This window comes from Gigantopelta aegis, chromosome 3 (genome assembly GCF_016097555.1).
Source record: "Gigantopelta aegis isolate Gae_Host chromosome 3, Gae_host_genome, whole genome shotgun sequence".
Classification (NCBI taxonomy): domain Eukaryota; kingdom Metazoa; phylum Mollusca; class Gastropoda; order Neomphalida; family Peltospiridae; genus Gigantopelta; species Gigantopelta aegis.
Genome location: NC_054701.1, coordinates 77,922,133 through 77,944,181, shown reverse-complemented (window position 1 = coordinate 77,944,181; position 22,049 = coordinate 77,922,133). Strand labels below are relative to the sequence as shown.

General features: G+C 35.0%; 1 protein-coding gene across 1 annotated transcript in view; it reads right to left on the bottom strand.

The window, feature by feature from the left end:
* The window catches only part of LOC121369113 (rab GDP dissociation inhibitor beta-like), a 28,808-nt gene extending 7,361 nt beyond the window's left edge, over positions 1–21,447 (bottom strand). The window contains exons 1-7 of the mRNA XM_041493972.1: positions 21,308–21,447; positions 16,465–16,572; positions 15,203–15,302; positions 11,260–11,394; positions 9,719–9,914; positions 3,286–3,417; positions 2,000–2,165 (exon numbers count right to left, since the gene is read on the bottom strand). Coding sequence (XP_041349906.1) covers positions 2,000–2,165; positions 3,286–3,417; positions 9,719–9,914; positions 11,260–11,394; positions 15,203–15,302; positions 16,465–16,572; positions 21,308–21,352 — 882 coding nt within the window. The 5' untranslated portion in view covers positions 21,353–21,447. The remainder of the gene's footprint in view (positions 1–1,999; positions 2,166–3,285; positions 3,418–9,718; positions 9,915–11,259; positions 11,395–15,202; positions 15,303–16,464; positions 16,573–21,307) is intronic.
* Positions 21,448–22,049: the final 602 nt, after the last annotated feature.

The following is a 22,049-nucleotide window of genomic DNA, read 5'->3' as shown; positions in this document are numbered from 1 at the left end:
TTAATGTGTTGAGATTATATGGTGCCACAAATTGGGAGATACATCTTGCTGCCAATTTTTTTTTAATTCCCATAACTGTTGACTTTTATAATAACACAAGGAATATCGCAGCATTTCCAAAGGAAAAAGTAGGTATTTTGAAGAAAAAGTAGGAAAAATAGGACAAAGACCAAAAAGTAGGAAAAAGTATAATCGCTGGACAACCTGATAACTCCTATAAGATTCAAACCTGATTGTAAAACTACATACACAATTTCAGCACAATATCATGATGATTGCAAAGAAAAGTTTTGAAAACTTTGATAGTTGCAATATCGCACAAATTCAAGGGCCATAACTGTCACAAAAGGGCAAACTCCCAGGAAACTGGAAGGTTATCTGTAATTCTATATTCACAAAATTTCAGCAAAGAAATTTAAAAAAAAACCTGTCAGACAAACGAACAGACAGACTGAGAAAAAACCCAATAGTCTTCTCCGAATGGAATGGTACAGAACTAATAACTAATAAAAAATTTCTATTGTATGTTACTAAGTATCATTTTGTATACTTTTATGTCATAAAATCACAAATGATGAAGGTAATATAGCAGGGCTAGCTCTGGGTCAGCAGACAATTGCGCCAAATTATCTACAAAAACTTCAAAAATTGCAGAAACCCAGATATTTTGTATCAAAATATCAATTACTACATGAAATTATTTTGCAGAATTAAAATAAAATTCGCTAATTGTTTATGAAATTCACAATCGGCGAATTTGGCGAGTGCCAGAGCTAGCCCTGTATAGTATGAAAAATATTATGTCCAGAACCCCAAAGTTCTTGTAAGGTTCTTGGTTGTCCGCAAAGTTTTATTCATCCGAGTTTGTGACCAACAACTAGTTTTTCACATTTTAATATCTGAAGTCCGAACCACATTGTTAACAACTACCATAAATTACTCTCCTACCTTTAATTACCATTAGATTGTCCCCACACTTTGTCTAAACACAAATCATGAAAAATCCATTATAGTGACACAGATGGTGAAAAATTGCATGTGTTTTGTCCTAGAAGACCGTAGCAGCATCGATAAGAGGTGATATGGTTTCAATCTAATATGTGAAATCCGAGTCATTGTAATGGTTTTTTCATGATTTGTCTGGATAAAAACAGGAAAATCTTAACAGTAATTAAAGGTGGGAGCGTAAATGATCATAGTTGTTAACAATAGACAAAATGTGAGGAAAATCTAACAGTAATTAAAGGTAGGAGCGTAAATTATCATAGTTGTTAACATTAAAAGGTAGGAGGCATAAATTATCATAGTTGTTAACAATAAAAGGTAGGAGCATAAATTATTATAGGAAATCTAACAGTAATTAAAGATAGGAGCGTAAATTATCATAGTTGTTAACAATGGACAAAATATGAGGAAAATCTAACAGTAATTAAAGATAGGAGCATAAATTATCATAGTTGTTAACAAAAGGTAGGAGCATAAATTACCATAGTTGTTAACAATAAAAGGTAGGAGCATAAATTATCATAGTTGTTAACAATAAAAGATAGGAGCATAAATTATTAGTTGTTAACAATAAAAGATAGGAGCATAAATTATTAGTTGTTAACAATAAAAGGTAGGAGCATAAATTATAATAGTTGTTAACAATAAAAGGTAGAAGCATAAATTATTATAGTTGTTAACAATAAAAGGTAGAAGCATAAATTATTATAGTTGTTAACAATAAAAGGTAGGAGCATAAATTATTATAGTTGTTAACAATGGACAAAATGTGAGGAAAATCTAACAGTAATTAAAGATAGGAGCGTAAATTATCATAGTTGTTAACAATGTGGTTCGAATTTTAATTCACCCACTGTATCTTTATGATCACCTGCTTTTGGATTTCAAAGCAAGCACCTTGAACTTGTTATCTGCTTTATATTATTCATTAGCCGGGTACAAAAGATATTATAATTTTTGTCTGCCCCTCACCACCTGCACTCAATACAGTTACCTTGCCAACTTTGGATACTTTATCCTCAGCATAGCTTGGGTCGCAGACAACCATATCACATTTTGCAGTTTCATCACCAGACTTGACTCCAACAACCTTCCCATCTTCAAATACTATCTCCCCGTTCTTATCCAGCATGTATGTTCCACCATAGATGGCACTCAGTCTAGAACACCCAAAATTACATTTAAGTAATACTGGTATATATACAGAATAATACATGAGTGGCTATTAGATACAATTTATCTGACAAGTTGTTTTATAATGTATCTAACAAGCGAATGGGATACGTTTTTAAACAACGGACATGAATGTATTATTCTATTTCTTACATATCCTCAAAAACCAGGTTTTAAGCAAATTTTTACATGTTTTTCGACTAAAAGTTATTTACAGCCCTTGCACATGTAGCTAACTTATGCATCACAGAACCATGATTGTCAGGTTAACTATACATCACAGTGTAATCAATTTCCATCGTGTAGTTTTTAATGGATGGTATGGCATTGGTGACCTGGTCATCACATAGGAGCAGCCAGTTGTATGTCTTGAAATTGTTAACACACGTATATGTGTAAACAACCATGTGTTATCAAAAATAACACATGGTGTTCTCACCAAGGGGTGTGTAAGAAAAAAATATATCACAAGAAAACTAAAACATGTTTCTGTGGTTTATATTTCAGGGATTTATCCAGGCATTCTGTGGGTCTGAACATAGGCCTCTTCCCAAAATAAAGTAGCACTGAAAATTCCCAATTTCTGTTAAAATTCCCAATATAAATAATTATTTAACCATGTCTGTTCCATGGTGAAAAATCCTGGATAAATCTGTGTGCATGTATGTGTATAGAGAGAGAGAGAGAGAGAGAGAGAGAGAGAGAGAGAGAGAGAGAGAGAATATCTCCATGTTTGTTAATTTGGTTATATTTTTAAACATAATTAAAATTTCATTCATGGTAATAAAAAATTAATGGATGTTTAACAATACCCCAGCACGAACAACACATGGACTATTGAGTGTCAAACAAAGGTAAGAACATGAATGTGATTTTCACGTCCCAATCAGTGCACCAAGATTGGTACATAAAAGGCTATGGTATGTGTTATCCTGTCTATGGGAAAGTGCATATAAAAGATCACCAGCTATTAATGATAAAATGTATTGGGTTTTCACTAAGACTATATATGTAAAAATTTCCAAAAGTCTGACATCCAAAAGACGATGATTAATTTAAATCAATGTGCTCTAGTGATATTGTTTAACTTTTTAAAACTGAGTGTACCTGGCAAATCCCTGTGGCAATTCTCCAAGTCCATAAAGAGGATACAGGTATGGGGATTTCCCATATCGAGCCAGAGAATCGCTGTACAGCCGACACCTAGCAACTAAATCTGAACAGGAGCATGAACCGTAACTGAAATACAGAAAACAAATGGAAGGCATTCAAAAAATGGTTTGACAAATTTACGTATTTAACAGTACATGTTTATAATCACATTTCAAGACATATTGTTAAAACAATTAATGTAGGCTACCGGCCTCGGTGTCACAGTGGTTAAGCCATCGGACTACAAGCTGGTAGGTACAGGGTTCGCAGCTCGGTACTGGCTCTAACCCAAAGTGAGTTCCTAAGGGCTCAATGGGTAGGTGTAAGGCCACTACATCCTCTTCTCTCTCACTAATCAATAACCAACTAACAACTAACCCACTGTCCTGGTCAGACAACTCAGATAGCAGAGGTGTGTGCCCAGCACAGCGTGCTTGAACCTTAATTGGATATAAGAATGAAAATATGTAGGCTATAGGATTTAAAATTTTAGTTCTGTGCCTTGTGATCAAAGGAACCCATCTGAAACTGTTTTTAAAAAATAATTATATATACACAGACCTGTCAACCTTTAGTCAAGAGAAAGCAGGTGGTGTGTGTTGAAAAAGCAGGAGATTTTGTCAAAAAGCAGGTTTTTTAAATTCACACAATTTAAACCAAAATCGCAAGATTTAAAAAAAAACATTATTACAATAAGTTATATGAATACTTTATAGTGTCATATATACTTCTTAACCTTAGATCTTGGCATTAAAAAAAAAAAGATTTAGTAAAAAAACCCCCAAAAAACAACCTTTTTTTAAGTTTAAATATTATTATGATTTAATACATATTTAAAATTGTTTTTATTTTATCCCAAAATGTTAACATGAACAAGAAATAAAAAAATTAATTAGTACATTTACGGTATTACACTTACAGCCTTACAGGTTGCGTTACATTATCATTTGTGGTTAGTCACACTAACTTAGTGTACCCAAGTACCAAAGACAAATTTATATAAATCTTAAAAATTAATATTCAGTTTTTACTATGAGGAACGGTGGCGTGGTACTTATTTAAAACATTATAATGATGCAATAAACATTGTATTTTCATTAATCATAAGTAAAACCTCATTACGGACATCGTGTGAAATATACCGGAATTATACCCATTTCCATGAGTAACTTTATGTCAATGTCAAACACAACATTTTTTAATTGTACAAAAATAATTTCTTGAAGTGTACCCTTATAACCAACATTTTACTGCACAAACATATAAAATTAACTGACACAAGTATGTTTATACAGCTAATTGGTCTTTTCGTTGTCTTGCTGTGACATGTGATTTTAACATGCATCGTGTGTATCGCTGTCAACTCGGGAGTCTGGCAGTTCAGATTTTTCATAGTTGCATTATGTAATCCAGTGGGAAGACATTTGACAATTCAGAGGTGTTATTAGAACTAAATTGGATAGTTTAGTTTTTTTATATGGCAACACTGAATGTCAATACACAGCCTGTTGAATTAGCGGCAACACGCTTCGTAGCCATTACGATGACAACAAACATTATAATAACACGTCATTTTATAAACTCCATGTGCTTTTTTAACAATATGAATAGGCTATCCCACAATTATCACTTCGGCAAAGGTTAAACAGTCGGGACAATTCGGCCTGTTACATTCTCAGAAACCGAAAGTAGTCGACATTTTCCGAATGAGAAAAAAAGGCAGAGTTACTTCCCTTCTGTTATTTTGACAAAAGAGGATCAATTTTTTTTTTATGCTTACAAAAATGTCATTTAACAGGAGAAACTGTCTCCCGCACAGGTGAAAGGAGATTTGATCAAATACCGGGAGACTCCCGCGGAATCCGGGAGGGTTGACAGGTCTGTATATACAGTGAAACCCCTCAAAACCGGACAGCCATGGGACCACGGAAAATGTCCGGTTTTGAGGGGTATCCGGTTTACAGAGGTTTCAGTATTGAGGTAAACCGTATGTTGGTTGGTGTTCTCTACTGATATAGTAACTAATAAAACTGAAGGAAAAAAAACAGGTACACTTTCAAACTTTCGAATTATTTTAAGTTTACCATCAAGCGATAATTCAACAAGGCAGCATTTCACTAGACGTTCCGACATGTCCAAAGTAAATACTAAAATGAAACACTGTGACTGTTGACAAAATTTCCACCAAACCAAGCCAAACAATTTTACTCTTGGTTACTCTTTATTTTGTTAAATAAACTTTGCAAAGATAAAAAAACAAAACAATAACAACAAAAAAGGGTTCAAACAATTGGAAAAATTAATTAAATTCCTAGTTGCTTTGCCGTTCATTGCGGTAATCGCGAGATGTACATGTAGGCTATGAAAAGGAGCTCAATCAAATTTGTAAGTTAATCTAACTCTGTAACAATTAAACTCGGACTAAAGCCTAATGCACAGGGCAAACAGAACTGTTTTTCGAAAACAGAAACATATTTCATGTTTCGATCAACCTTCCACAGACGTCAAAACAAGTCAACGCACACGGCAAACAAAAACGTGCAAAATATTCTCAGTAGCGCCCCCTAAACAGTGTGAAGTCACATGATAACAAAATGGCAGCGTCTAACAAAAAGAGGATAGCTTTTTTGGTAATGCTCATGATAATGAGAATTCGTCGACGGGGATGCCGACAACAAAATATTTGGGTCCATTCGTGGATACAACGGCATTTAATTTTTTTTTATTACATTCTGCCCATTTTTCTAATAACAGTTCCTCACTTGCAGAGGTCCACACCGGTTCACTGGCAGATGCCATTTTGATGTCATGTGCCTCATATTCGTTCGCTGATTGAATTATTATCCAATGACGTTTTGTCTGTAGCGAATTTCATTTTCACAAGTAATGCACACAGCAAAACACATCAAAGTAAAACACCTAAATGTGTTTTGGAAATCAAACAAGTTTGATTCGCGAAACATGTTTCGCTAAACAGTTGCAAAACAATGTTTCTTGTTTTCCGTTAATGCACACGGAAACCAAAATCGACCTAAACATGTTTTTGTCTCAGAAAAAATTGCTTTTGACTGCCGTGTATGTTAGGCTTAAAGGGAGTACATGTGTTTCCTCCAGTTATTTAAACATCAGAACCATTAATTAATCCCTTAATTGGTATTTGTCAACAACAGAACAGAACTTTATTTCTCCCAGGCCGATATTTGACAGTGACAAGATGCGTTTTACAGGAGATACATATATACAGTACATGCGCACATGTAAAAAACAAATATTTTAATTTTAATTTTTTTAAATATTTATTTTCCCCCCGTCCATTCTGACCATGTCAAGGTTGGGGAGCCTTAAATTCATGGCCTTACATCAAAGCAATATAATTTATATACAAGTACATATATCTAATTTGTGGTATAATAACGTTATATAGTCATATATAACAATTTGATATACGCACATATAATTAGCTCTGCGTACGCAATCACGTTAACGGCTGACTGGGTATTCAAAGTATAAGTAATGCAGTAATGATTAACGTTGGTGTGACTGTCCAGTTTCCTACGGTAAAATTTGCATTAAAGGACCACAGTGGGACCGGATAATTTCGTCTGGTGCAGTTTAGAGGGGTAAATTTTAGTGTTAAAAGATACGCAAATCACGGGACCGTGTAAAACGTCCGGTTTTGAGGGAATTCCGGTTTACTGAGGGTCCAGTTTTGAGGGGTTTCACTGTATATATATATATATATATTTTTTTTTTTTTTTTTTTTTTTTTTTTTGCTGAATAGTCATACTTGATATAATAATCATGGGAAACAAGATTTTGGTTCTGTGATTTTACCGACACAGTACCAGAAACGACAGTTTCCCTGAAATCTGAGGGCCTGTTAATGAATAATGGCAACACTGTTTGTAAGTCAAGTATGTGTATTTCCACAACCTGGTAAAATAGTAAAGACAACAGCAGGGAACATTTTGTTTAGTATCACGTTGCAATTCGCTATTTAAGTTTCAAAGATCGCTACATAATTCTGAAAAAAAATAGCTCTGCCCCTCATCAAATTTTTGCCAATTATGAATTTTAAAAATCTTATTTTAATTTGGTGAAACAATTTCAAGATTGATTAATATTTTGTTGGAAAATAATTGTGTGGTTTTTTGTTGGGTTTTTTTTTTTGGGGGGGGGGGGGGGGTTGCAATTTGTGACCTTTAATAGATTTATAATTGGTCAAAGTGTTCTGCTCACCCAAAGCTAGTCCTGTAAATCATTAAACAGTAATAGACCTCTTTCACATTCCCATTGCGCATGTGCATGAAGAGTACCGTCCCTTGGCGAATTGGATGGTATCGAGGCTATATACAAATTGGGGGGGCATGATCGACAGTTGTCATGAGTAGCTTTGTAGGAGCTGTGAATCTCTAGCGACTAATGTACATATTTCGTATAAGATGTTAAAATGACTGTGAAAAACAGTCTACTAAAGTTTACATCGGAATGGTTTAAGACCAAAAGCAGCGAAACATTAACTTAGACGAAGTCTCTGGAGCTGCCTGTCAAGGGTATTTTAACAACGCAAAATTAAGATTCATACATGTGTATATATATATATATATATATATATACACATACACACACACACACACATGTATATGTATGTATGTATGTATGTATGTATGTATGTATGTATGTATGTATGTATGTATGTATGTATATATATATATATATATATATACTCTTCAAAAAACGAAACACAAAAGGGTACAAATGGGTTATAACTCCGATTTTATGTTTCCTACCGGTTCATGCTTTGTCCCAAACACATTCCCACGGTGCTAGCTACTGTACAATAAAGTTCCAAAAATGTGAATATTCGCAAAAACGCAGCCACGTGCAAACCATGTCACCACTGCACGTGCGTTGTCTGCACGTGCAACATGAACACCGACAGTATAAAAGTGCAGGGTGTTCGCTTGCCTGGCCTCTGTATCTGGCCGACAGTTGACAATCCAGGACATCCGTCTCAGTGAACCGCAGAGAAAAACAATGCCATCGGCCGACTAGACGCAGGCGAATCCAGAACGGCCGTTGCCAGGGCATTCATGTGTCCCCAAGCACCATCTCCAGACTGTGGGACCGTTGCAACATGGAACGTGACCTCCCTAGATCCGGTCAACCACGGGTCACTACCCCCGGGCAGGACCGCGGGTACGCCACTTTCGGGAACGATTGACTACTTCAACCAGGTTTGCGCAGGATATCCCGTACGTGCTACATGAGGTAGGATTTCATAGACGTCCAGTTCGAGGTGACATCTTAACACAACCACAACACAGTCGACTCGACTGCAGTTGTCACACACGCGGAGGCCACACCCGGTATTGACTCCAGATGACCTTCTGGTGGTCCTCATCACTTACTAATTTGGTAATTATCGGACTCACCATTCAATAATTAAATCATCTCTCCAAATGTTATGACAATGTGGTTTTGCGTTTCTTCTTTTGAAGAGTATATATATATATATATATATATATATATATATATCTATATAAACCTATATATATATATATACATAAATATACATATACATAGATTATGGTATACCCCACTCCCCTACATATACATAACATACATATATATATAAACCCCTTGCCAAACAATGAGGTGACTTTTAAAAACAAAACCTTTCCTAACAAGCTAAAGCAATACATGTTCCCTACCCGGCACAACAGTTTAAGGGCCATAAATCTGTGAAAAATGGGTAAATCTACATGAATGTCAGAACAGTAACAGTACATGATAATGCTATTCACAAAATTTAATCTCAATACCTTCAGGCATTGCAAAAAATAAAAAGTCTGGAAAACACATTTTCATATATTCTAAGTTCAAGGATCATAACTGTCAAAATTGGGTAAATCGCCATGAAAGTTAAAACTTGGATCTGTAACAGTGCATGATAAAGCTATACACAAAATTTCACCTCAATATTGTCAGGCATTGCCAAAACAAAAGTGTGGAAAACAAATATTCATATATTCTAAGTTCAAAGGCCATAACTGTGAAAAATGAGTAAATCACCATCAAGTCAAACTTGATATAGCAGTATAAAGCTATACACAAGATTTCAGCTGAATATCTCAAGGCATTGTGAAAAAAAACCCATCTGGAAAACAGTATATGCGACAGACAGGAGGACGGAGACGAAACCTATAGTCCCCTCTGATTGAACCAGTAAGGTATTAACAACAGCAATAGCTGCTGTTATTAGTGCCTTACAAGTTCAACCGGAGGGGACTATAGGTTTCTTCTCCATCCTTCTGTCTGTCTGTCTGTCTGTCTATTTGTATTTTTGTCTGTCTGTTCATAATAGCATAGAGTAAAGAGTTCTCACTTGTCATCACGGTACAGAGCGATGGCGTGGCCCGTGAAATCCTGAGTATTTGCATCAAGACTGAACTTCTTGAAGACCTCCGTGACGGGAAAATTCGGCTGCAGACCTTCCCAAGTGGAGGGATCCTTCTCGTCGAAAGTCTGTACAAACTGCAGAAACTTTCGGAACCGCCTCTTTTCAAACATTCCCATCAGTGCTGAAAATATTACATATTGAAGAATGTCCAGATTCTTTGGTATAAGGATACAAATCTTCAAACCTGCAGGGCTTCTAGATTATGGTAGCCCCACTCCCCTGGCTAGTGATATTCAATGTTGGGCTAGTACAGGGCTTCTAGATTATGGTAGCCCCACTCCCCTGGCTAGTGATATTCAATGTTGGGCTAGTACAGGGCTTCTAGATTATGGTAGCCCCACTCCCCTGGCTAGTGATATTCAATGTTGGGCTAGTACAGGGCTTCTAGATTATGGTAGCCCCACTCCCCTGGCTAGTCATATTCAATGTTGGGCTAGTACAGGGCTTCTAGATTATGGTAGCCCCACTCCCATGGTATTCAATGTTGGGCTAGTACAGGGCTTCTAGATTATGGTAGCCCCACTCCCCTGGCTAGTGATATTCAATGTTGGGCTAGTACAGGGCCCCACTCCCCTTCTAGATTTATGGTAGCCCCACCCCCCCTGGCTAGTGATATTCAATGTTGGGCTAGTACAGGACTTCTAGATTATGGTAGCCCCACTCCCCTGGCTAGTGATATTCAATGTTGGGCTAGTACAGGGCTTCTAGATTATGGTAGCCCCACTCCCCTGGCTAGTGATATTCAATGTTGGGCTAGTACAGGGCTTCTAGATTATGGTAGCCCTACTCCCCTGGCTAGTGATATTCAATGTTGGGTTAGTTAATATAAGTTGTAGAAGCATCACGAGGGGTATATGGCTTTTTACGTACCCTCTGTGTATTCTTTTACAGAGCACACAGAGGATAAAAAGCTATATACCCCGAGAGATGTTTCTACAATGAATTTATCTTGCCGACATGTTAAACCATATAGTCAAATAATCAAAATAACGCCAGACAATAATTGTTAACAATTTTTTAATGGCGCCGTACCACGCGGACGCAAACGAAACCACTTGCCAGTGACGAAAAGTAGTTCCATCGATAAACGAGTTTTTAACTTCAAATGTTTGTAATACGAAATTGTTTATAATCTAACTACTGCTTTAGAATTAACTGGGGTGGCTGGAAACTGTTGGAAATTACAGACGGGGTATAAGAGAATTTGGCTTCGCCCACAGGGGTATAAGGGATTTGTCCACCGGCAAACAACCAATGAGATTAAAGACTTTTAAATGAAGGCGAGATAATAACTATTATTACCATGCCCGACAGCAAGTGAAAAACATTTGTCAAATGTTGCAGTTAAAGTCTATTTTGTAAATATGAATATCCTTTTTTTTCTTCTTTTTTTTTTGTTGAGATGGTGCTTGGGTATTAATATCTTTTTACGCACAATTCTTTTAAAAAGTATCTTTAATACTTACATGTTGTCAATGCCTCTTTTTCCGTAGCAGGGACCTTGTAAATTTTACCATCCTTGTACACGTAACTGCCTTCACAGGACTTGAACTCCAGATAGCGCGTTACTCCAGTGTGAATTAGCAACTTCACCAGTTGGCCTAAAATAAATTAAAACAAGACATTTTTTAACTACTTGTGTGTGTGTGTGTGTGTGTGTGTGTGTGTGTGTGTGTGTGTGTGTGTGTGTGTATATATTTATGGCAATGCCATATCAATTTGCAAAGTAACTGAAGAGAACACAGAATCTCAATAACACACAATAAGTTACAAGACGATAAATAGAGGATTCATCACGAGTATTTTTTAATATGGAAAACATTAACACTCTGCCAAAACAAATACCGATTAACTAGACGAGGTTGATATTTTACATATTAAAAACATGAGTAGCGAATTCTATTTAGCCTATAACACTCCAAAATTAACATTTTACTAAAAAAAAAAGTAAATCACAACATTAAAGTCACCGCCATCAGTAATATGATGTCATCACGATAGCACAAATTATTTTGATGTCACGCATTTTAACTAAATTTTTCAAAACATTACTCTCAGGTATATAGGCCTTGTTGGCTTGTAAGCAAATGACCCATCCACAGCAACAAATTACCTAGAGACCTTGCAGATTTGCATACCATTATTAACCGGGTTAATAAACTAAATTATCACATGGGTTTATGACATGGACATCATGGGTAAGTTATAGGATAAATTGTAGTTAAACGTTTACCAATATAAAAGAGTTTACATTTTAAACTACAATTATTTAGTGTTTTCTGACATGAGGTTATTTTTACATTTGGTTACTAGTAAGATGGAGAAAACATTACACACTGTCATGACACAGGTCAATCCTACTTAAAAAGCAATAAGGGATCTTTTATATTAATTTTCCCATGAATAAAAAAAGTTTTTGTTTAACGACATCACTAAAGCACACCGATTCAGGGCTCGACTTAACGATGGTACCAATGGCAATTGCCATTGGTAAAGCTCCTCCTCGATGATGGCAAAATGTTTATACTTGGTATATATTATATGCCAGTATATACCATTTGTACATTTAATATGTCTACATACAGCAAAATAACCATTCAGTCTTATTTATTTGCTGCAAGTCTTTTATTTTTTAAATTGCCGTCGGTGGACCATTTCACCAATGGCAATTTTGTTTTTAAATTGCTGTGGGAGATAAATTCTTAAGTTCAAACCCTGTTGATTTATTAATCATCGGCTATTGGATGTCAAACATTTGGTAATTTAGACACAGGCCTTTCCCCAGGATTTTTTTTAGGCACTTACATATATAGCATCATTATAACACAAAAATCAAGCCAAAAGAAGTGGGGTAGTGGGTTGAAAACAGTTAAGTGTTTGCCTTCAATCCATCAAATCATGTTGGGTTTTTTTTTGTGTGTGTGTGTGTGTGGGGGGGGGGGGGGGGGGGTGTTAAAACTTTAAAAAAAAAAAAAAAAACCCATCAATTCCCCAACCCCAACAATTTCATAATTTGCGCCATGTTGTTGCTGTTGATTTCAGCGTCGTGTTAAATGCTTGTCACCTCACAGTTTAACAAATACATATCTAGCATTATCTAACAAATATGATTATTGTAAACTAATACAGTGTATAAATTTGTATAAATACTGCATGTTCATTTCCTGCGATCGCGATCTCAGTGCGTGCTCTCGACCATAGGTACAAAATTAACAAAGACAAAGGAAATAACGAAACTGCAGTTAGGTATTCATTGATGCAAACAACTATTGTTTTTCTACACATTTACATCAAGATTTACTTCTGTGTAATCGTATTGTTCATGTCCGCAACGATGTCTCTTGACACGTGGGTGTCAGCTGACTCTGAAGCGTGACATATATTACGCCGAGAGCTTTCCTCAGTTCAGCCAATGAACTTTCTTCCTAACGTTCGCGAACTATTTGATTGTGTCCGTTGTATCCATTGGGTTTAACGTGAAGCGCACAAACCAGTGTAGCGAACGTTTTGTTTTCGCTCGGTCTGGCTGAACTCAGCCCTTGGGATAGCCGACATGTCTTTCGGCCCTGAACTGGCATGTGTATTCAAATTGACATGCAGTGTCGGTTTGTTTTTATTACTTTGGTTCAAAGACTTTACAAAATTAAAATAATGGTGACATGTTTTACTCAAGAATTTCACCTTCAAAGATGTTTATTCAATTAATAGGTATTTTCTTTGATTTATCTTGATGCATAATTCCCAAGCATACAGACATTATTACAACAAGCAGTTATCTGGCAGATTAGTAGTAGCCGATCACCTGTACCACGTGACCAGCACAAGCCCGCCGACAATTAAAACGGTGCGATCAATGGACCTCAAAGTGAACATCTAAAGAATTGCAGAGATACCAAATGGAAGTGTGATGTGTGGTTAATGACGTTACGAATCACAGCTCCATTGTTTTGTATACATGTTATAAATTAAGCCGACACGGTCCTGCAGTTAAGGCGCTTACCAGACATGAAGGCGCTTACTTGGCTGGCTAAGGGAGCACGGGCCGTGTCGGCTTATTGCTCTAGGGAAACCCCTGAGACATGTATATAGTTTTAGAGAGGAAACCTGGTAAATTTATATGCATCATTCCACAGACAGGACAGAACATACCACAACCTTTGATATACAGACAGTGATCGATCCTAGACCCACCATGATTCAGGCGTGCACTTTACAAATTACAACAGGGTTATGTTTCCCATAGATAGAATAGTAAATTGTGGCAATGGTTGAGGAGGGCAGGTATTGAAATAAGTCAACAATGGTCGTTCTAGTTGCCAGGAGGTTAAAACATGTCAAGAAAGCAGAGAAAAGTACTTCATTCTTCACAAAGTTCTTTGAACAAAAATATATATAGGATAATAAACGAGTTACCAGTTATTATAAAATTTATGTCCCGAGTGAAATAATTTTCACTTGTCAAACTTTAGCGAGTGACAAGTGAAAATTATTTCATGAGGGACAGAGTACTGGTACTGAGTTTGTTATTCTATTTGTTACCCCAGCTATTTGGGGTTTTTTTTTAAGCCTTTATTTTCAATATAATCTACATCGGCCATACATCCATGCATTAAAGTACCACTAAAACAAGAAAGACGTAATGCAAATGCTTTAAACTACTTGACATCATTGTGTGTGCTTTGCCAAATCGAGATGACATCATATTTAGTACAAACAAGGTGACTGGTTGTTGGCGTCAAATCATCCAATAGTAGTGTATGTTAAACCAATGCATGAGAAATTATAATTTTTATTTTCCCCGTTATGAGTGCCTGCTGGAGTAATAATTATAGGATATTAAACAAGCTTCCATTTCATATCATGTTTATGTCCCGAGTGAAATAATGTTCAACTGTCACAAGCTTTAGTGAGTGACAATGAAAAGTATTTCACGTGGGACATAAACATGATACGAAATCATAGCGAGTTTAATATCCTATTTATTACCCAGAATCCATCTTAATTTATATCATTCATCTCATTTCGTTGATGTTCCTGTAAGGTTATAGTGCACCAACTGATGACGTCATTGTGCGACGTCACGAAGTGTTCTGTCCCACTTTGTGTTCTAGTGGGACGTATCACTTTGATATGTACCAAGATATTTTTAACCATATGGGTAATAAATACATGTGCGAGATAGCATCACAAAATATCTATATTATATACTTTTTATAATTCTGATCGGATTTTGTTTTAAATCCCCGAAGTCCATGCCAATCCATAGTTAGAATAATCCAATGAGTTTAACAAGGGGGATAAAGCATATATATTAGAACCCATCTCACATTTATAAGTAAACCTTCTACTACCGAGTTACATCTGGCTCCTAAAATGACAGACAACTTATTGTAATTTAATATAACTTACCATTAGCCATCAGAAACTTGGGAATAAGATCCACGTTCCAGTCACGTCCTTTACCATAGCTCTCAGGATTAGATAATTTTTTCCCAAAATGCTCAAATGCCTGAAAAGTGAAAAGAAATATTTTAAGTAAATATTAACTGCACATGAAAAACTATACATTTGTCCATAAAGTGATGGTTAGACTATGGAACATTTGATTGTAAAAAAAACACCTGTAGAAACATTTTGTTTTTAAACTTGATTAAATGACTTGGGGTTCACACATGTATGTATTGTTACCAACTAAACTCAATGACTTTCTACAAGTTTTTTGTGTGATTATCAACCCAATGCTAAAATGTTTTCAATGCAAATTTTCACTCCTAATGTTACTTTAAAAACAATTTCAACCAATTTTTATTTTCAATGACTTTCCACGATTCAATTAAAAATTCCATATGTTCCAGGCCTCAAAAATTACATTTACAAATTCAATGAATTTCCAGGAATGTTTGTAGTTGGGGAACTATATGGCAAAAGTTAACATCAGACATGTTCGATTCTCTTAATGTTTATAAAAAAACAGCACAATTTCAAAAAAAAAAAATTGTAATATTAATAATTAATTTCTATTACATTCATTACAATATAATTTAATTTTCTTCGCATATAAATTTAATTATAAGGTTTGACCGCAATTTTTTTTTGGTTCATGCAAGTATGAACCGAATAAACAATGTGCACACTTTTGTATGAACCCGCTACGCGGAGTCATACAGTGTGCACATAATTTTTTCGGTTCATACTTGCATGAACCAAAAAATAATTGCGGTTAATTCTTAAACATCATCATCTTATTGGTCCAGCTGTAGCAATGCAAGTTTATTCATATCTTGATGAATGTACAAAATTATGTCATCAGGGAACACCACATCTCATTAGGTCACTTTATATTGGTATTTTGTCTTATTGAGCGTTATTGAACCAAAAATAATTCAAAATAAAATACGAACTTTTAACATTATTAGGAAATGTTTTAAATTTAATTCGACATATTTTCTATTATTTTTGTTACACGTTCATCTGGATATGAAAAAAAAAAAAAAAAGTTCATCTGGATATGAAAAAAAAAAAAAAAATCATCCGCAATTGTGTGAAAATGGTTTTGCCGATTCAGTTTGCGGATGATTTTTGGGGGGTTCATACTCCTATGAATGTAAAAGAAATAACAGACAATCCTTAAAAAAAAATATTATATATTATAAATAGAAAACATAATATACCTGCTCTAAAGGTGTCAGTGAAGCGCTCTTCCCTCCATAATACTTGTTACGGTCCATGTGCAGCACTTTCTTCCCACTCACAGACAACATCCCACTGAGAATACATTCCTAAACACGAACAAAAACAAATGCACTCAGTACAAACAAAATACCTTTTTTTCCTTCCATTTTCAAATGCAATACATTTTTCATTCAAAGAACTGTTTACAAACTCTGTGAATGTAACACTGCCAAATACACCAACAAAATTAAAATAAATGTTCAGTGTACATGTAAATGTCTGTTTTATATTCAGTAAATATGTGAAAGTGGGTGTACAAAAGATATGTTATTTGCAAGGATGGGGTCCAATGTTGACACTGATGTGCACCGATTGTTTTGGGGTCATTTTTTTAAAGTTTCATTTATTTCAAGGTCCTTAATGCTTTCATGTGCTTTTAGTAGTTTTACATACTTTTACATGCTTTCATTTCTATTATGTATGTATTTGTAAAGTTTTGCTAAGATTTATTTTAGTGCAATTGTCCATAAACGATCTACGTGTATGTTTCTAGAAAACAGTACATTCCTCAGTGCTCATCAGCTTTATGACATTTCTGCCTGTCAAACAATTATTTCTGAAATAATGTAAAAAAACACAGACTAGCCATGCTTTGAACATGTTTTACTGTTCCATATAATTTATACATGACAATCTCTATTGCCGAGTTTTGGTTTGTTAATTAGAAGTAAAATTGTAATCAGTATGCATAGCTGTGCATTATCTCGGTGTTCTATAAAGGCAGGGTTTCTGCTACAGGATACAAAAGGTAAAATTATGTACCCTAAAATCTTGGAAATAAATAAAACAAAATTTAAATGTGTATTTTATAACACTATTAACAGAGAATTTCTCTTTGAAATTTGTCAAAAGTACATGTTTGAAATACAGTGTTCAATTTCAACAGATTTCAAACTCATAACCACCTAGTTGGGGCACTGATTTGTTTTCTTTTATTACAGACCCTAAATTATTTTTTGGCAGAAAGCCTGAAAGGCCATTTTAAAATTAATTACTGAAACAGTTTAAAGGTTGTTAATTTAATAACACCACTAGAACACATTGATTAATCAATCATTGGCTATTGGATGTCAAAATTTTGATAATTCTGACACACAGTCTTCAGAGGAAGCCTGTTAAAAAATTGCATCAGCACTAGCAAATGATTATCTTTTGATGCATTTTGTGTACAACATAAACTTTTTGTTAATGTTTAATTGAATTTATTCATTTCATTCATATGTATACTTACCTTAGTTTCATACCCAATAACCAAGGTCAGGGTTTCTGCCAGAGGGTAAAACGGGTATGGAACCATACCCAAATTTTTTGCAGATATTATTTTTTGAAGTTAACCTTTTGACAAAATTAATGACTCTTTATTATTACTGTATGATTTTCTTAACCCTAACCATAAACCATTTTCTTTGTTAGGGATAGCAGGTGTATGAAGTACACACATTGTAAATATTCAATTCCATAGCGCCATACCCAAAAATTTCTTTTTGGCAGAAACACTGAAGGTATATTTTGTTCTGGTGTGTCGTAAAACATGAATAGTTTAATGCTGTTAGTTATTGTACTAGATAACTATTTGAAACTCATGAATATTTTAGAATATTTTTCTTGCCTAACAAGAAAAAGTATGACTCATCTGTTGTGCAACATAATAAACAAGATATGACCTCAGTCATATTGATATCTATTACCAACTGTACAATGATAAGACATTTTCTTTCATTTAATGGTTTTATTAAGTGAATTTTTAATCCACTGGCCTTATAGGAAGTGAATTTTAAAACAATTCTACAACCTCTGCTGTACATACTGAAGTCGGGCAAGTGGATTTTCAATAATGGCTAATGATTATTTTTAAATAACTGATCACATGGGCCGTAGCTAGTGGATTTTAGGAAAATTCTAGAAGCCCTGTAATGCTGTTCCAAAACATCCATACATGTACACAAACTGTAACTGTCAAATGGATAACTTTGCTGGGGTTTTTCCATTTTCCGAAGATCAAACAAATAAATTTGCACTCAATAATTCAGTAATATGTATTATGTGCTTGTGCTCAGTCAAATAATTTCATATTTCTTTTTCAAATTATGTTTCATCAAAGTTTTGACATTAATATGCAAATAATAATAAAGATTATTGTTGAAATATGTCTTCAAATGTGTCTTTTTGTAAGAGTCCAATATATTGATACCCATATGTACTCCAGAATGCATATAAAAGCAATTGAATTTTTTTTTAAAGATATTACAGGGGAACATGCCCCAAGACTCATAACACACACACATGCATGCATGCATGTGTGTGTGTTGGGAGTCTTGGGGCATGCATGTATGTATGTATGTGTGCAGTTTTGCTCCATTCAGGGGTTCAGTTACCATACCAGGAAATATTTTGTTCAGTATCGCGTCGCAATTCACTATACAAGTTTCAGAGATCACTACACAATTTTGAAGTAACAGACCCCCGTTTTTAAACACTACGACATATTTTTCACTATTAAAGCCATTACGCAAACCAACAATACCATTCATCACAGTGTTTTCCCTAGAAATGAAGTAAGGCATGGTAAAGTGACATTTTGGGGGCATATTTTATGTGCAGTTTTAAATACAAGGGCTTTTTTTTCCATTATACAATTTTCAAAAGAACAAAAACTGTATGGCCATTTTATTTTCTATACCTATTTCATAACTTAATTAAAAAAAGGAAATATGTAGTACTATCCACATAGGTGTGTTTAAAGGCTTCTTTTTACATGGGCAACTTATAAATTTATAAAAGGCAAGGCATTTTGATTTTGAGGGCAACATGGTGCTAACCTACCTGTGGGAGAGTACATACAAAAGACCCCTTGCTGATTAATAATAGGCAGGTTTACTCTCATACTAACACTTAACTTCTGTACTGGTCCAGGACAGACTTGGTTGAACCTTAATTGGATAGAAACCAGTAAATAAGTTATAACAATTTCTTTTAATGAAAACTGACAAGAAGGGTTCTATATTTATCTGTCCAACAATAACATTTAAACAAATTTTTATGAATATTATCTTTCCTAGTGTATTTAAGAAATGGTAGACTTACCAATTTTATAATTTGCAATGTTAGTTTTATTCTGTACGCATCCAATATTAAATCCAATATTAAAGTACACACTTGGTTTGAAGCAATCAATTGGTCCAATGAATAGAAATGCAGTACAAATGCTCAGGATGCTCAAACGAATGTTGAAAAGTAAAGTTTGTTTTATTTAACGACGCCACCTAGAGCACATTGATTTTTATCTTTAATATCATCGGCTATTGGACGTCAAACACATGGTCATTCTGACACTGTTTTTAGAGGAAACCCGCGAAGTTCCCAGTGACCACTTACAAAAAATAACGAAACGCATCAAGATCTTACTGACATATTTAATCATTTGATTTGGCAGTAAACTCCATCAGTATCGGTAAACATTCCCTCCCCTAGTTTATCAGAAGGTCACTAAATTTCTACAAGACCAGTTTGTCGCTGGAGTAAATCATTAAATATAGTTATTATTATTATTATTATTAATCAGAACACCTCGCTATGCTAGATGTAGAGTAAATCGGAAAAGATCACATATTATTCGTGAAAACAATTTTCCGACTCATCGCCCGATATCTCACGAAAGTTACCGAACTTCAAATTGAAGGGAAGTAACTCCATCAATCAATTGTTAGAAGAAAACATTTCGTGGTTAACGGGTCGCCAATAAAACTAAATTTGCAACAGTAAAACCACCGATATACGTCCGCAAATCGGAAAACACAGTAGGGTTATCCCCTAAATGACACCAAATTAGTGCTTGTGATAGTTTTGGAATGTTTTCGTGGAAATCGTTGTTATATTAAACAAACATTTTTGGATATACAAAAAAAGTTTTAGGGTCGGCAGGTTCAAATTAGGATCGGTCGGGTAACCGGAACACAAACAATATTTTATGATACGCCTTATTGTTCAAAAACGCCTAATTTTGCAATTCAGATGCCAAGAAAAGGCATTTAAAGCCATCCAGATTTTAAATTTCCCTAGGGGAGCATGCCCCCCCGGACCACCCTATACATCTCGGGCAATGTGTGCCCTCTGACAAGGCACATAGTGCCATGCTTAATTAGGACCCTGATCTTTAGCCACCCCAAAAATGCTCCCACAAGCTTGCAAACTCGTATAATGATCTTTATTAATGCAGCTAATGGTCCAGAAAACCACAGCTAGTTATTTAGTTTACACTTCCGTTCGTACACTGTGATATATACACAAACGCATTCATATTAACTGAAAATATTAAAGCTTTTATAAATTACGATGCCCTTTTAACAAGCCAATGTGCCCCTTTTTTCTTGGTTCCCCCAAAACATGTCCTGGATCTGCCCATGTATACTGCTGAAACTGTGTCACAAATTTTAATGAAATTCTAGAATGTTTCCATATTATCAACCAAGATCATAATAAATTTATGTCATGAATTTTCTAAATTCTAGCATATTCCAGCCTCCATAGCGCCTGAGGCTAAAGAACTGGATATAAAATTCTAAAGATCAGTCTTCTTAGGACACATTAGAAACATGACAAAGCCATAACAACAAGTCAAACATTAAGTGTACACGTTAACAATAGCCTATCAACATCACAGCTGGTCCGTAGGCTGGCATTTTTGCAGGTAAGCACAGGATTCGATCTCCAAGGGAGGTAATAAGCAAAATTGCAACGTTGAAAATGATTTTAATTAATATTTCTGTCGATAAATGAATATACCTTCAGTCCCGTTCCAAGTACGATAATGTCGTACTTCTCATCCATAATGGCCCCTACGTGCCAGTGCTTTTACGCAACTGTATTTATTATCCCCAGGGCACCGGCTGTTGTCCCAAAAATGGCTACTCCTCCTCCTTTTAGGAAAATGATATTATCTAAAGAATACTATCATTTTGCAGTATGAAGAAAGTGATTTTTCAATGACTATTTTCTTATAAGATGCCCCGGTACATTATTTAATCTACAGCTGTATAGTGTTTGACAAATATTAATTGCGACAATATAAAATGTATACTCAACGGAAATCCGCTATTGTCATACTGGATATTATTTTTGATTAGTGAAAATGTATAGAACATTTTGTAGACAGCACCACCAGTTTAAAGGTGAAATTATATTATAGTTACAAGTTCCATACTTTGCTATTTTTACATTTATTTGCCATCAATAACTACAAATTAATCGATCTCACACATAATGTTTGCAAAAATAACTCGGAAATACTGTTTACTTAATTGGTCTATTATAGGTGATGTCATAACGCTTCAGGTTCCAGACGGCGGCAATTGTCTGGTAATCTACCAAATATACACATGATAATCAGGAATCATAGGTGGAGGACCTATGATTCCTGATTATCATGTGTATATTTGGTAGATTACCAGACAATTGCCGCCGTCTGGAACCTGAAGCGTTATGACATGTCCTAATATTTAGTCTTTGTTTAATGGTATGGAGAAAA